This window comes from Dermacentor variabilis, chromosome 5 (genome assembly GCF_050947875.1).
Source record: "Dermacentor variabilis isolate Ectoservices chromosome 5, ASM5094787v1, whole genome shotgun sequence".
Taxonomy (NCBI): Eukaryota; Metazoa; Arthropoda; class Arachnida; order Ixodida; family Ixodidae; genus Dermacentor; species Dermacentor variabilis.
In genome coordinates, this window is record NC_134572.1 from 46,314,392 (window position 1) to 46,330,396 (window position 16,005).

At 44.0% G+C, this 16,005-nt stretch overlaps 2 protein-coding genes across 4 annotated transcripts in view; one reads left to right on the forward strand and one right to left on the reverse strand.

The window, feature by feature from the left end:
- Positions 1-3,256: 3,256 nt before the first annotated feature.
- Positions 3,257-8,995, reverse strand: LOC142582521 (protein transport protein Sec61 subunit gamma). Its single transcript, XM_075692343.1, has 4 exons — positions 8,837-8,995; positions 8,487-8,586; positions 7,918-8,020; positions 3,257-3,357 (listed from the first exon to the last, which is right to left on the reverse strand). The coding sequence occupies exons 2-4, from the start codon at positions 8,578-8,580 to the stop codon at positions 3,348-3,350; spliced, it is 207 nt and encodes a 68-aa protein (XP_075548458.1). The 5' UTR covers positions 8,581-8,586; positions 8,837-8,995; the 3' UTR covers positions 3,257-3,347.
- Positions 8,996-9,062: 67 nt separating this feature from the next.
- LOC142582519 (uncharacterized) overlaps positions 9,063-16,005 on the forward strand; it is a 67,122-nt gene continuing 60,179 nt past the window's right edge. For all 3 annotated transcript variants that reach the window (XM_075692338.1, XM_075692339.1, XM_075692340.1), the window contains exon 1: positions 9,063-9,473. The gene's annotated coding sequence lies outside the window, so the exon portion shown is untranslated. The remainder of the gene's footprint in view (positions 9,474-16,005) is intronic.

Genomic DNA, 16,005 nt, shown 5'->3' on the forward strand with positions numbered 1-16,005 from the left:
GGAACAGACTTTTGGCATGACATTTCAGCAGCCATTGCTATAATGGGGAGTGCGCCCTCCTGTGGCTTTTACAACTGATGTGTGCGCAAATAGACGAATATATATACCAGTTCCGAAGCCCTCTGTCGTGAGCCTGAACCCGATGACTAAACTGAAACTAAACGTTTCACATTGTCTACATAATTTTCTACACGTGAGAAAGGGGCATTGCTATGGTCTCTGGAACTGCAGTCAACCGCACAGCAAAATCTTTCCATGTGAAAATGATAAAGTGCGCTCGTAGGCTGACAGAAAGAAGAAATGTACCACATTCATAGCAAAGGAAAAAAAACGACAAAAGCGCCTTTTATGTAGTAGTACGTCCCCCCCCCCCAGATTATGACTACTGCACTGTAACTTGACAAGCTTGGGAAAAGATTTGCCACCACATTTTGACCAACTGGGAGGGTTGCGAACTCAAATGCCAGAAGCCCTCGATATGTGAATACCCATCACCCCCTGGCATAGGTAAGTTGGTGCATTTGTGTTGTGGCATCTTGGTATTGCCAACAGAGATTAAAATATCCACAGCCATCTTTACAACACAGAGGAAGCTCGACTTCAATTTTTTCTAATAATAACCTTTTTCAATAGAAATTAACGAAAATTACGTTTTGATACATTGCTTAAGAAGTCCACGTTAAATACAGAATAAGCAGCTCTGTAACTTCCCCTGTAACTTCACTCAAGTACTTCTGTGTCATCATGAAATCTCACCTGGACCACTCGCACATGTAACGTTACCAACGACAACAATCCAATCAACCCAACCATGTAAATGCCCACTTTATACGACACCTGCAACTGGCTCAACTTTAAAAATTAGCATATGACACCACCTAGGAAAAAATTAGCATATGTGTTCATAGTGTGGAACCTTTCCCATCTACTATGCAGGCCACAGCAATTTGGCCAACTATGCATTGCGATGATTACGAGAAAGCGTTTGATTTAGTCAAAACCTCAGCAGTCATGCAGGCATCACGGAATCAGGGTGCAGACGAGCCGTATGTAAAAATACTGAAAGATATCTATAGCGGCTCCACAGCCACAGTAGTCCTCCATAAAGAAAGCAACAAAATCCCAATGAAGAAAGGCGTCAGGCAGGGAGATACGATCTCTCCAATACTATTTACAGCGTGTTTACAGGAAGTATTCAGATACCTGCATTGGGAAGAATTGGGGATAAGAGTTAATGGAGAATACCTTAGCAACTTGCGATTCGCTGATGATATTGCCTTGCTTAGTAACTCGGGGGACCAACTGCAATGCATGCTCACTGACCTGGAGAGGCAAAGCAGAAGGGTGGGTCTAAAGATTAATCTGTAGAAAACTAAAGTAACGTTTAACAGTCTCGGAAGAGAACAGCACTTTACGATAGGTAGCGAGGCACTGGCAGTGGTAAGGGAATACATCTACTTAGGGCAGGTAGCGACCGCGGACCAGGATCACGAGACTGAAATAATCAGAAGAATAAGAATGGGCTGGGGTGCGTTTGGCAGGCATTCTCAGTTTATGAACAGCAGGTTACCATTATCCCTCAAGAGAAAAGTGTATAACAGCTGTGTCTTACCAGTACTCATGTACGGGTCAGAAACATGGAGACTTACGAAAAGGGTTCTACTTAAATTGAGGACGACGCAACAGGCTATGGAAAGAAGAATGACGGGTGTAACATTAAGGGATAAGAAAAGAGCAGATTGGGTGAGGGAACAAACGCGAGTTAATGACATCTTAGTTGAAATCAAGAAAAATAAATGGACATGGGCAGGACATGTAATGAGGAGGGACGATAACCAATGGTCACTAAGGGTTACGGATTGGATTCCAAGGGAAAGGAAGCGTAGCAGGGGGCGGCAGAAAGTTAGGTGGGCGGATGAGATTAAGAAGTTTGCCACAACATGGCCACAATTAGTACATGACCGAGGTAGTTGGAGAAGTATGGGAGAGGCTTTTGCCCTGCAGTGGGCGTAACCAGGCTGATGATGATGCATCTATCATAAGTTCAACCTTCCTGAGCCCAATTATTCCATAATCAAACTGACACACGACATTGCACATCAGCCATCCTAAAGTAACCTACCTACCTTCAGCATGTAGACATCATAAGACTTCCTGCCAACGTTATGCACCACTTCAGCCTGCCTCATTCCACGACAGCCATTGAAAACGTCACACATGAAATGTAACAACCGACCCCTTGTGCAACAACCTGTTGGCAGGGCCATTTGATGCATAACACAATTATTTAGTGTCACTCTTCCATGCCCCATCAGGCATCATTCAGCTCTGCTAATTCACAACTGCTCTGTATTGTATAACTGTAGCTTCAAATACTTAATTGTTGCACATTTCTATATTAACAGAATGTATTGCACTGAATGCACAATAAGCTAATATTAATAACAAAAAACTGCAATGTATTGGTGATAATTGATGGGTTTTTAATGAGGACACTAAAGGAGTGTCAGATTGGCAAAACTTCTATAATACCAAACAAGTCAGCTATATAGTAAGCAGCACATTAGCAAGATAGAAAGGGCACAAACAAGACAAGTTGCAATGCTGCCTTTGAATACCCACACCAGTTCCCTATGTCATGAACTTTTAGCAGTGTCCAGAGCTAATTAGGTGTTTGAGAGTAAATAAGAATTAGCAGATTGCATAATCCCATTGGCATTCCGGTTGGAAAACAAAATTTTGTATTCCAAGTTTGGTCTTCCTATCAAAATCCAAAGTACGGTGTTTAACGGCCAAAAGCAGCACATAGACTATAAGACGACACTGTAGTGCAGAGCTTTGGATTACTTTTGATCCCCTGGGGTTCTTCAATGTGCACCTGAACCTAAATACACAATAATTATTGCGTTTCACTCCCATCAAAACGCAACTGGGAATAAAACTTGCGACATCATATTTAGCACTACAATGCTGTAGCCACTGCGCCACCACAGCGAGTAGCCTTCACTTTCTTGGGTAATAGTAATACGGCAGTAGCAAAGAAGTGTTCTTGCATCCTGAATATGTCTAAGAGGGAAAGGCTAAACAGACAGTGACAAGAAACAACACGGGCTGTCTACATTTAGTCTTGTGCTGTACACACACTTAGAATGAACCACCAACTATCCCAAACATATATGTCTCTAAGTTTTTGCATCCTTACCCAATCAGAATGTGGCCACCATCGTCAAATGCAAGAGCACCGCTTTCATACAACTTAAAAAGAAAAATGCGTTCTCATTTATTAGAAGAGCACTGTGGGACATTTTTATACAAGGGGTCGAGGTAGGTGCAGATCTTCCAACTTCTTAGGAACCCCTGAAAAAAAGCAATGAAAATTGTTTCAGACACTCGAAATAAGGACCTTAGTGTGAATAAAGCATGCTGAAAGCCTAGCAATGCTGCTATTATGAAATGGGCTGATTCTCTATATATAATTAATCCACACAAAATTGACACCAAGCCAATTATTTCTGATCGAATTCGTTTTGTAGACAAAGCAAGAAATTACATATTCATTAAGTTTCATTATTTACATTGAGACGAATATGCAATGTCAAGAACAGACAAACGATGCTGTTGGCCTCCTCAGCATACAAACTATCACAGATGGCATTGTAATAAATGTCAATTGTATTAATTTTTATTGTCATGCGAATCAGTCACTACCACCAGCTTCAAAAAGGTGCCACTTCATCACCAGGGCAGTAATTGGCAGTGAATCTATATACCTTGACATCCAATGATTATAAGATTTACCTTTACTATAATGTAAAGTCGACTCCCATTAATTTGACATCAGTAAGTTCATCTTTTTTGCTTTGATTCGAGTACACTTGGAAGTCCCAGCAAAGACCCAACATTGCCATGGAACAAAAACTTGTTTAGTTTGAATTCAAAAGCATGCAGCTACGATCAATCAGACCATGAATGATGCTCACCTACACCCCCTCATGCACACATGGTTTACTAAAAACTTAAAAACGCAAAAAATTCAGCAGACGGCGTGTGACTGCTTCTCTAGGTGACAACAGCAACACTCCCTGCAGTGGTGAGAACTTGTACTGTTGCCTGAGTAATGCCTCTTCTGAGGATTTTGTCAGTGCCGACAAGTGTTGAGGCTTGTGGGCTACTAATTGACGATGACATGTATAGCTATTGTAATACTCTACCAAAGTAGTCCTTGGCGCCGTTTGTTAATTCGACCAGACACCCTTATTTAGGCGAGACACATGCCACTTTTACTGCAGTGGTTCCACTGTCCCACAGCTTACATTTGGGATGGTGTTTTGTCCCTCTTTGGCTTCTCCGCACCCTGGGTGGTCCCAAAATGCCTGCCTACCTGTGGTGCCAAATCGGCTGTTCGTGTTGTTGGACATTGTGGCACCACCTCCAATGAGATTCGAGAGGCAGGCAGCAAAGCAAAACACTGCCTGACATGAGGCAGCAGCACCTACGGTACAGTCTTACAACAGTTTGGAAAGTGAACCGTTTGACTGTCTTCGTGTGATCGATCAGAATGGCACTTTTGTCAGCAAAAACACCGTTCTGATCAATCGTGCAAGTGCAAGTGAATGGCTCTTTCTGAATTGTTTCAAGGTTGCACGGACGACCACATATGGCTCCCAAGTTTTCTCTGCCTAGTTAGAGTGAACTTCTCAACGCACTGGCTAACCAGCCGCAGTCAAGCCAAAGCACTCTGATCAAGCTGTCTTCATGTTGTTTTGCTTGCCACACACGTGTTATTGAAAGCACATGGAATAATGCCAAAATGCAAGCGAAAATTAACTCGAGCTTGGAAAAGAGCTTCCCATTCATGTAAATGAAACATAGAATAAATGTTGAATATTGTTTTCATCTCGGGTGCACTCCCCGCCCTCTTCCAACTTTAGAGCCTGAGGAATCTGGTCAATTAGAATTAATGGGAGTCAACTGTACTACAATAACGGGAGGTATTCCATTTGCAACACAACTGAACGGAGCCAAGATGACAGTCAGAGTCACAGTGATGACAACCACAGAGGGTGCTGTTCGCAACAGGCGTGCTACATCATGTCTGCTCTCCCATACGCTTGCTGCTCCTGCAGTCTCAGGAGGTTGACTACAGCGGCCATTGCTATCCATCATATAACCTTTAGAACTGCTAAGTGTGATTGTAGTATTTACATAGCATTTTTTAGGAAAACAATGATCAATCCAATAAGTATGTCCGACTGTGAAGATTTTTTTATAAAGCATAGAAGTGTTAAAACATGCGAGCTATGCACAATACAAAAAACTCACTCCCGCTAATGTAAAGGTTTATGTGCTCTTTCATTTGTTTTTCTTTTTTTGTGTGTATGTGTGTGTGTGAGGAAGGTAACTTTATCTGGACGTGCTTCAAAGGCCTTGAGAATTTCCTGTCCCTTCCTCTCACCCGTCATACAAGTTTCAGGTCTATACGATTCCCCCTTGCTTTAGTGCAGGTTATCACATCTATAAATTTGGAAGCCATAATTGGCACTTCTGTTTACTTGCACCAGTTTCATCACCACACGGCTGCATGTGACAGGCCCAGTGTCAGGTTTGTTTGTAGTGTTTTAACCAGAGAACACCTATAACCAACTGTTTTAATGGGCCAGATGGAGCTCACAATGAGAGAAGAAATCATAAGGAGGTTGGCAGGAAACAAACAACAGAGTTAAAAAGAGGTATAGCAATGCACCATCTGATCTGTTTAGATCATGTTCTATAATCTTTGCTCATATCTTTCTTCATTCATTATACACATTTGTACGTATGAGGTAAATGTCTAAATGCTAATTTTGGCAACATTCCCATGTTCGTGTTTTTTCTGCTACTGCAGACAGTCTTGCTTGAGCTTTGTCTCAAGTATCATGTACAAGTGTACGAACATTTTTGTTTCTCCAGCTTATTCCTCAATTTTCATATTATGAAGCACCGATATTGTTACATAAAAATGTTTCATAAAAACACTACACAATCCCTATTTCCACATGTGCCACGTGTATCTTGCTTCGAGTGTGAAGCACAAGTTGCATTTAATACAACACTGTGCAGCACAATTCACCTACGAAGTACCATGTCAATGTACGCATCGCAGAATAAACTTGTAAGAGGACATTCACGTCTCGCAGCCAAACATTTATTTCATCTTCAAGTAATGCGAAAAAGATGCCAATGAAGTATTTTGAGCACACTTGCTGCGGACAGCGCCACCTTGGAGAGTTATTGCAGAAAAGGCCCGCTCTCCACCCATGCAAGGCATACTTTTCATTATTCTAGTACACTTTTACTGCATGAGGCTTTGCTTTTACACAACTGCTCTTAAACCCATTACAGCTGTTCGGAGGTAATTTTGTCCGGCAACAATTTTCCCTCTATATTCAGTTTACTTCCTGTAAAGCTGTGTTATGGTGGCTAGAGAGGGAGGCGTCAGCATCAGGCAGGCTGCGTCGTGTACAAGGGTGTGCCATTTTTTTCACGAGGATAGGTGGCGCGCTTGTCGCCTCTGAGATGCCTTAAGTAGACACCCTCTGGCTCAATGTGCAAGAACCAAGAGTAGTTGCACCCAGTTCATAGAAGTGTCCATGACCTGCACCTTGCTTGCCTGGGCTGTGTTGTTCTTCTGCATGCTAGGCTCTGGAGACTCATCTGGATATGATTATCTTGCAGTTTGAGTGAGAATCCGGAAATTGTCACCTCTTTCTGCATTTCTGCATGCAAGCGTCGAGCAAACATAGCTGCAACTGGTCTGAACTGCTGTCAGCGACCTGCATTTCGCCTGCCTTACTTTTGTGTCTATGTGACAGACCATGATGATTCACACCTTGAAAGGCTATTCTATCCGCCAGTGTCAGCGCTCGAGTAGGAATCTCGGCGGGAAAAGAGAGGACATGAAGTGCATCGACCATAAATTAACTGCTATTAGGTTGACACGACCAAGTTTTTTTTTCTTTTTTATAAAATGGGAAACGTTGAGAAATCATTGCAAAGCATTCCTACTGATGTTAAAAAATGCTCTGTTAATGAGCATGAAACATGCATTTAATGCCGCTCTATATAGCGTATCTCTTCATGCATGCAACATGTTACCAATTTCTATAATTTTTTGCCTGACTTTATGTCTCGCTTTCATCTGTATAATTTGCAGTTTTCTTGTTTCATTTATTCTTTTCTCGTATTCCTTGCGTGTGTGCTGTACCTCTGCACATAATTAAGAACTTCCCATCTGACAAAATACTATTGTTTGCACTGTGCCGTTTCCCAGTTTGTACCTTCTTTATACATCGAATTCGCACTGCATTTTGCCATATTGTTTGTTTCAGCGTTATTAACCTTGTGTATACCATTCTGCAAGTCACCTTATTGATAATAAATGTCTTTTTTAAGATGTCTAGAATCGGTGCCAAATTTCTCTGTTTTCCTCTGAAAATTCTCCATTCAGTGCACTCAGTAGTCAATAAGCATCAAACTGCACACGAAGCTAAAGCTAGGTGATAGAATGACAGTGGTATAAAAGTGCAACTGGATGTGCTAAATTTGCCTAGTCCTGAAAATTATTCCAGCAAATGCATATTGGGTGCCAGAAAAAGTCGCAAAGCGGGAAGGCACCTCATGCTGCAGCGAAATCCTCGTGGCAGAGGCGAGCCAGCCGCATCATCCTGAACAGATGTTGCCTCACCAGCACTCTAATGCTGACAACTCCCCCTCTAGCCACCATAGCTGTGTGATCAGTGCTTCTGCCAGAAACACTATGGATGCTCATAGCATGCCCTCAGTATTGAACAGCATGCACAGTTCAGACATAAGGAAACCTTTTGGTTTTTACATGCTCATCAGTAACAAACTATGCTTGTGGTAATGTGTGTTACTTACACGATGATGTTGTTGATGGGGATGTGTATTAGCTTGACGAAAAATCCAATAAATCCCATGATGGCAAAGCCAATGGCAGTAGCCATGGCGATTTTTTGGAACTCTGTGGTGGAAAAAAAATGTTACGCAAATTAATCGATGCAAACAAAACACACACTAAGACACGCAAAATTGCTTCATTTAATACATATTTCTGGGATAATGTGGTGGCCATGGTCGGGATACAAACCCGCTACCTCGTGCTCAGCAGCAAAACGTCATAATAGCCACTGGGCCACCGCAGCGACTTCCTGGAACCGGACCTCAATCGAACAAGTGCAGCTTATCTAGAGCAAGAGCCCCGACAGTGTGGAGAATTGTCATATTGACGCCAGATGTTAGCTGTAACGGATTTTACCACGTCCTACACGAGGGTCATAGTTATATCTCAATGACTGTTCGCTGCAGCTACAGGAGATTTAGGATTTTCTTCTTTGCAAAACACATTCAACAAAACGATTTTATTTTCAGTGCCCCACATCATTTTGAAGTTACCGGGTAGATCCAAGTTTGTAGAAAGCGTGATTTACCTTTGCGGTCCGGCTTCGTGCAGCGCTTGATGAGCCTGATGGAGTCCTTTGACAGTTGCTTGAACGGGTCGATGAATGCCATAACCTGATCCATGGCTTTCTGCAAGAGAAATCGACCAGTGATGAGCAAAAGCAAGGAAACCTAAGGTAAAGAACGACGAAACACAAGTATAACGTAAGGAACCGCAGTCGTTGAAAACAGTCGGTCGTCGAATGTGGGTGACCTTTTCATCTTTCCCTTAAAGGGCGAGTTGAACTCAAGATTGACGCAAAATTTAGCTAATCGTCAACAAAAGTTTCGGCTATTTTTCAACAATTCAAACCATGACATAATTCTGACAGCATTTTACCTTTGTATGAGGGCGATACACGGAGCTCAAGTAGATCTGCACAGGACGACAAGCAACGTCAACTACACCGTCCCCAACTACTGCGCTGGAAAGGGCTCGCAAAAGTGCTACAGGATCTTACACGGCCTGTTGCGTTGGTGCCACGAGTTACCTACTCTCGTCAGCAGCTCCGCGTTGGCTGCCGACAATGCAATGCATTATGGGAGACCAAAAACAACCCTTCGTTCGAGAGTAAAACCGCGGGGCATTGTGGGTAAACGAGCCATGTTTTTGCGGTTGAATATGATGTACGCGAAAGAGTAGCAAACAAGATTCTGTTTAATCCATTTGTTTTCCCGTGTGAAGACAGTTCGGTGGGATCTGTGACGAGTGTCAAACAAGTCGTCCAGACACCAACGAGAGGAATTTTCTACGCTATGTTTGGCCCTCTGCGTGCTGTGCTTGGCGGTCGCGCTTTTGCTTTTGATCCGCAGATTTTGACCTCGTAGTAGTATCACTTTAGGCCCAGGTGTTGTGTGTTAATTTGACACCGATTAATTTCACCTTCATGTGAAGTGCGCGATTCGCTGCTCATCCAGGCGCCTTGGCTGAACTCCGACGTGAATCCGATGAGACCAGAAGCCCAGCTGTGTCCGAGGTACGAGACACGAGTGAAACCTTGCTTCATTTCTACGTCTACGTATGAATAGGCTTAAGCTGTTTAAGCGAAGCATTTATAAGTAGGCCTATATTACGTATTAATGGAGATTACCTCCGCGGCCTGCGTCTCAAATTTCGTCGAGCCGAGTTGCAGTGACAGCACCAGGCTTCGTCTTGAGCGCGTTACATAGGGTGTCTGCTTTGTGTTTTGGGGGTCCGCTAAAACGTAAACAGTGATTTGGCGTTAATGTAAGAGTGCGAACGCGTAATCGCTTAAGTGCATGGAAGTATCAACGCCAACTGGACTGTCGGCGCCTAGCTTGTTCTCGGTCCGTTTATTGATTGCTGTGGTGGCGATAAAGGCGGAGGGTTAGAGACCGTGTGTGATGTTGGTAGTGCGCGCGACGCGAACGACGGTAGCACATAGTAACCTTATCGAGAGGAGAGGAAGGGGAGGTGGGGGTTGCGTGCTTGTTTGGCTGCTGCCAACTGCGACCGTTTGACATTACCACTCCGCTGCCTGACTCATTCGCGGGTAGCCTGGAGCTGGTTTGCCGCTTGGACGGGCACACTCATGCCGACATGTGGTGCTCGCGACGCTGTCCGAACTGAACGCATTTTCGTTTCTGCGGTTTTAGTTTCGTCGCGCCATCGCGTGCGTGCGGCCTTGTTTTTGTTTTTACTTTCGGTGCACCAGCGGCGACTGGACGGTGCGTAATATCCACTCATACATTTTCCGCCCGTGAATTGTTGTGTGCGTAAAGTTATATATGTGCGCGTTCTTTTTTCTTATGTTTTCTTTAACTGTATTATGAGGGCCATCAGCGGCGGAAGTGCATTCTTTTTTCTGCCATACAGCTGTGTTGGCACATCGCATTTTAAATTTGGTTTGTGAGCCGTGGTGACGCGAATACAATTGCGAAGGGAGTATACTGCGCGCACCGCCTTTGCGCCGGGCTGACGTCAACTTTGCCTTTTCGGCAATTTGCTAACCTTCCTGATAGGCGTGTTCTTCAGAGAACTAAAATCGTTTTGCAAGAGGATAGCGCTCAGCTATTCTTTAGAAGCCTACAATATGTTGTTTTGAACGCTGCAGATGCATGTCCAATTATTTCCATACAGACGGTGCGTGGAAGCGTAATCCCGGTGTCACACGGCGCACTTTTGATCGCGATCAAGCCCGATCTGGATCGAAACTCTCTACTACGATTGGCTCCCTCGCGCAGCTTGCGCAAAGGAGCCAATCACGATCGAGAAATTCGATCCGAATCGGGTTTGATCGCGATCAAAAGTGCGCCGTGTGACACCGGTATAACCGTAGGTGTCAATTACACCACGTTATTTTTTTTCTTTGTATGTGTGTTCGTTGGTAACTTGTATTTCTCCTTTTTGTGTGGGTGCTAGAATATTGCACTCAATGCCTCTTATGTGCTCGTGACATGAAATATATGACAGTGAGACATTTGTGGGAATGTAAGGCACTTGAACATCTCTGAATATCTTTCTCGTATTGGAGCATGTTGGAATGCGGCTCACAAACACAATAAACCAATCAATGTTACTGTTACCCAGGATAATGCGTGTAAGTGATAAACCACTTACACATTTAATAAACCACTTACACTGTGCATATAAGTAGTTTATTGCCTAATACCCCACATGTGCAGCAGGGACCAATATAAAAAAGGTACCTAATTTGTGTTTCTGCACAAAGCTAAAACTACAAAGGGAGAACTACTGGGTAGTAATATTTGAGGTAATGCTCCTGCAGTATAAATTGCTTCAGTGCTCATTAGGAATACCCTATACAATGAACCCAAGTGTATAACTCCAAAAGAAAAAAAATGAAAGAATGCTTGACAGAGGGCTGGCCACTGAACTTCTATAATTCTTGCACTAATGGTAAAACAGCAGAACAAGGGCACGGAATAAGTGATGCACAAAATAAGTTGTAAAATCAGTGCATACTCTTTTGTGCGTACTGAAGGCAGTCCGTGTTATTGTAATAATGTTTTTGTTACAGCTCTCGCCCTTGCATAACCTTTCTCTCTACCTTCCCTTAACCAGCTCTTAGGTTGCACTTCACCTCTTAATCTGCCTCTTTCATGGCGCGACGGCGCATGCGCCCTGCCCTAACGGATTTGTCGCGAAACGTTTTGGAAGGGTCGTGCGCCGGAAGGTCCCCCGAAAAAAAAAAAAAAAACGCTTGGACGCACTTCCAGACGTCTACACTACCCCCAACTGCCGGTGCTGTGGCATTCACCTGGCTACGCTTCCGCATATGCTGTGGGAGTGCCCAGCACAGTACACACGGACTTACACCACGACCCTCTCGTCGAGGTAGCATGAGGCTCTGCAGAGCTCCGCCCTCAACGAACAAACCTGGGCGACACAGCACGCCCACGAGGCGGCGGCGAGGGAAGCCCTCGATGTCCCTTCATGGGAGGCTTAGGGCCGGCCATCAGAAAGTGCTGGTTGTACAATAAAAGTTTATTCCTCCTCCTCGGACGCACGCTGCTGCAAACACTTGTGCTGTGTACCACATTGAAACTCTAAAGGTAGCTCGACGTCAGTGCGGTGCCGAAAACGTGCGTAGCGTAAAACCGCAACTCCTCATTAAAAGAGAAAGTGGCCAGGGCATCGTCCAACTTGTCCGGACTGCACCGTGAGCCAGGTAATTGCCGCCTTTCATGAATGGCTCGTTAATTTAACGAAAAACCGATGCATTGCACTTGGGCAACACTTAAGTACATCATGTTGCTGACTAACTATTTTTGCAGCGTCAGTCTTCACTTGCTGGTGGTGGCAGCACATTCCTGACTGCACGTACTCGTAAGGCGTGGCAACACTTAGTCGATACGAGACCAACTATTGTGCATCACTGAAACCTTTTTATCATACCAGGTTGACAACGACGCATTCGATGAGTGCGAGTTGTATTGCGACAGGCTTTCTTGTCGAAGGCACCGGCGAAATCAGCGTGCCGACCATCATTTGACCGAACCCTGCGCGATTGGCCGTCGAACCGAGAACAAAATAGCGACAGCGTCTTCGCTTGTATATATAATTAATCGTGCTCAAAATGAGTCATGCACACCTACCAAGTTGAAATGCACAAGCTTTAACCCTCTCAAGCCGTGCCCACGAAGTTTGAGCCAATGTCGATCCTGTTCAGCGAAGGTTAACCTGGTGCCATCGAGTTCGTGCACTCGCTACAGGTGGGCCTGAACTGAAATGTAAGCGATTAGGTCGAACGAAACTTTTTTGTAGTTCAATTCTGGCCTTAACGATTTCAAATCAGCTGCACTTCACTTCGCATGGTGCATACACAATAAGCAGTAAGCGGCAACACAGCGGCGCTGTGGCAACATCTGTGCGTCACCGTACCTGTAGGCTGTCGGCCACATTCGCTACGTATATGGGTGGGCCTGTGCATGTTGCTTTGCCGACACATTTCTCAATTTCAGAGATGCACTGTTTGCCTCTGCATCAAGCGGCAAACGAGACGGTGTATTCGGTATACAGCAGCATAAACAACCGCCTCGCTCATTTATACCAACGTCGTGCGAGCGATGGCATACGCGCGTTTTCGTGAGAGAACAACATAGCCTACAAATGAGCACTTATGCGAGCACAGTTTTGTCTAATAATGCTCTATGGCATGCTAAAACGGTAAGTATGATGGAGTTATGTATCTGGATCACAGTTGCCGTTGTTTTAAGTGGTATCTCAGGGTGTAACAACATGGCACATATGTGCAGATATACATGTTTTGCTACATTTTGACACTATTTCATATAAGCGATGGCCCCTTTTCCACAATATTTGACGATCACAATGACCTGCGGAGGTAGATGTTGATGTAAACAAGTGCACCGCTTTAATAAATTCGACGCAGAAGGCTGCACTCGAAGACTTTTTGAAGATGCGAAGCGTCTAAATAATGTGTAAAATGAATACAAGAAGTGATGTCCAAGTGCAGAAATCAGTGACAAATTCCAAGGCAGCCGTGCCACCTAACAGAACTCAGCGTGCCTTTATCGGCCGCACTGTTTACAGAACAGCGCACTCAGGCCTGATCACCCAGTAGTCATTGAGTGCTACATGGCTTCAGGAACGACATGCTATCCCGAAGGAGCCATTAATAACGATTCGCGATCCACAAAACACGCAACCAACGCGCACTCAACTTGGGCGCAGGTACACAAATCAACCGGCGAAAGCCCCAGGACCCTTCCAAAACGTTTTCAGCGGCATGCGGCAGAGGGCAGCACAGGTAAATTAGAGGCGGATTCCCATCGCATTAGCTTCCTCGCCCAGTTATCCTACTGGTAGCACAAGGATGCTATGTGTGCAGCTGTTATTTTGCTGGCTTCTGGAAGTCTTTAACTAGTTACAATTCAGAGTGGGGTAATAATTTAGTTAGAACATCTTCACTTGGGCAGCGAGTAACTTTATCTTTGTTCCATCTGGATGCTAAAAGTGACTGTGTTGGAAGTATATAAATTTTCCTGTCTTTGTGAAGCCAGGCTTTATCTCTTCGTCACTGATCCTTGGAACTGGCTTTTCAAAAGCCTGATCGCTGTTATAAACAGTAGCATGCATCGAGATCTCTGCTGGTGGTGTCGTTACTGCTGTACACATTGCTTGCTTTTCATAATTTGCTGTGGACTCAAAAGCCACTACATTATGTTGTTATTGGTAGCTTGGTTGCGAAGTGCTGAATAAAATAATAATCTGTACTACCGCATTTTGTTGCCACCGCTTCTTAAAGTTATTCGATGTCATCATTAGCTGTCCTAGTTACTTCTGCTTGAGAATATTAAATACTCTGTTAAAGATCCCCTGGTGGTCAAAATTAGTCCCGAGTCCCCCACTGCAGCATGCCTCATAATCTAATCATGGTTTTGACACATAACACCCCAGAATTTATTCATTCAGTAAATTCTCTGTGGGTACCTTATAATAGCTCACTTTTTGTAAGTGGACATGTAAAAATAATAATAATTATGGAGCTCTCATGAACTGTTAGAATCTGTGTTATGTGAAGCACTTAAATACATAATCTGCATAATTTACACAGAAGGTATATCATGATTATCTGCATCAATGTGATAGCATATCAATGTTAGCATATACAAGGACACAATGTTGTAACTTTGTTGAGGCACATAATGATACAATGCTATGAATTGTTACATGTTTATTGTTGTGATTAGATATTCCTATGAGTTGTTGAGGAAAAATTGCACTTCCTAGATGCTTCAAAGCCCATGACAGCTAGTAGGGGACAATATCTACTACCGTAAAATGCCCTAAGCCCCCTGCCCCTCCTACTCAAAAAATAACAACCAAAATATGAGGGGGCTCTTCCTCGATTGCACACTAATATTCCAGATGGCAGATAAATATAATGGAAGGCACTAAAATTATGCAATCGAGTCTGCACTGTTTTAGCAGAACTGATTTCTGAACATTGTTTCCTTGTGATCTTTTTTTTTTAATCACTGTCAAAACCATTGAGAGATTGCTCGAAATCTGACACAAAAACAAGGTCAGTGCATTCATCCCTCAGCTCAACGCAGTTATTCGGGTTCATAGCACAGATGTCGGCGAGCCGATCATGCAGCTTGTCGTCCTCATACCCATCGAGCGTGTTCTTGACGCCATAATCCTTACTACTGCTACTACTTGAATGAGTATCTTGTGGTTTCTTCTGGGACTGCAGCCCATGCTGCAGCTGCAAAGTCCACTATGTCCTTCCAGGACGGCCTCAGTAGGCTTCCTTTCGGTGTTTTCTTGCTGTTTTGCACAAAGGCTATTCAGGTCCTCTGAAAACTAGCCTTTGATCGCTTGTTCCAGTAGATGCCAGCAAGGTGAAGGCTGTTGCACCCAGCTGGCACGTACACGGTGTCAGTGTCGCATTCCTGAATTGCGTATTTTGATACCGCTATTTTTTTCTGGACCAGCAGCAGAGAAGGGAGGGCACTTAATTGGTGGTGTACAGAAATGCAACATTCATGAAAAAGGAAGGGCACTTGCACAAGGTGGGGCGATTTTGCGTTATTTTGCGGTGAAATACGATACATATCTTTCCATTGTCAAATTTTGACTACATAGCATAGCATACCTTATCTAACCAATGCGCTCAGCTTCCAAAGGCAGGAGTCTGATGACAGTCGCTTTGATTATGGCCAGGGTCGCCCTTGTTGTAGACTTGTCTCTCATGCTGGTATAGATTTGCCATCAACCTCGCCTTTCACTGTTTCCAGCATAGAGTTAAACCTCCTCCATCCAAGTGGTGCTGCCGCTATTGCTAAGTAGCACCAGCCATTCAGCAGGTGCTGCTATTCTTTGATTCTTTGCTCATCAGTTTTGTTTCTAATATTTCCACTTCTTAAATTTTAGCTTTAGCTGCCGCCTGCTGTTGCATATTTGCATCTCTACACAGCAGTATCAGGTGGTGCAGCCCACAAAGCAGTACCTATAAACATCTGCCCATTTTTTTTGCCTGCATATGATGAACCAGC

What these genes read in the sequence shown, in the direction of transcription:
- LOC142582521 (XM_075692343.1), bottom strand. Translation starts at nt 8,580, where the DNA reads ATGGATCAGGTTATGGCATTCATCGACCCGTTCAAGCAACTGTCAAAG. An exon ending in CACGAAGCCGGACCGCAAAG is followed by an intron (nt 8,021 to 8,486) that starts GTAAATCACGCT and finishes TTTCCACCACAG; the next exon opens with AGTTCCAAAAAATCGCCATG.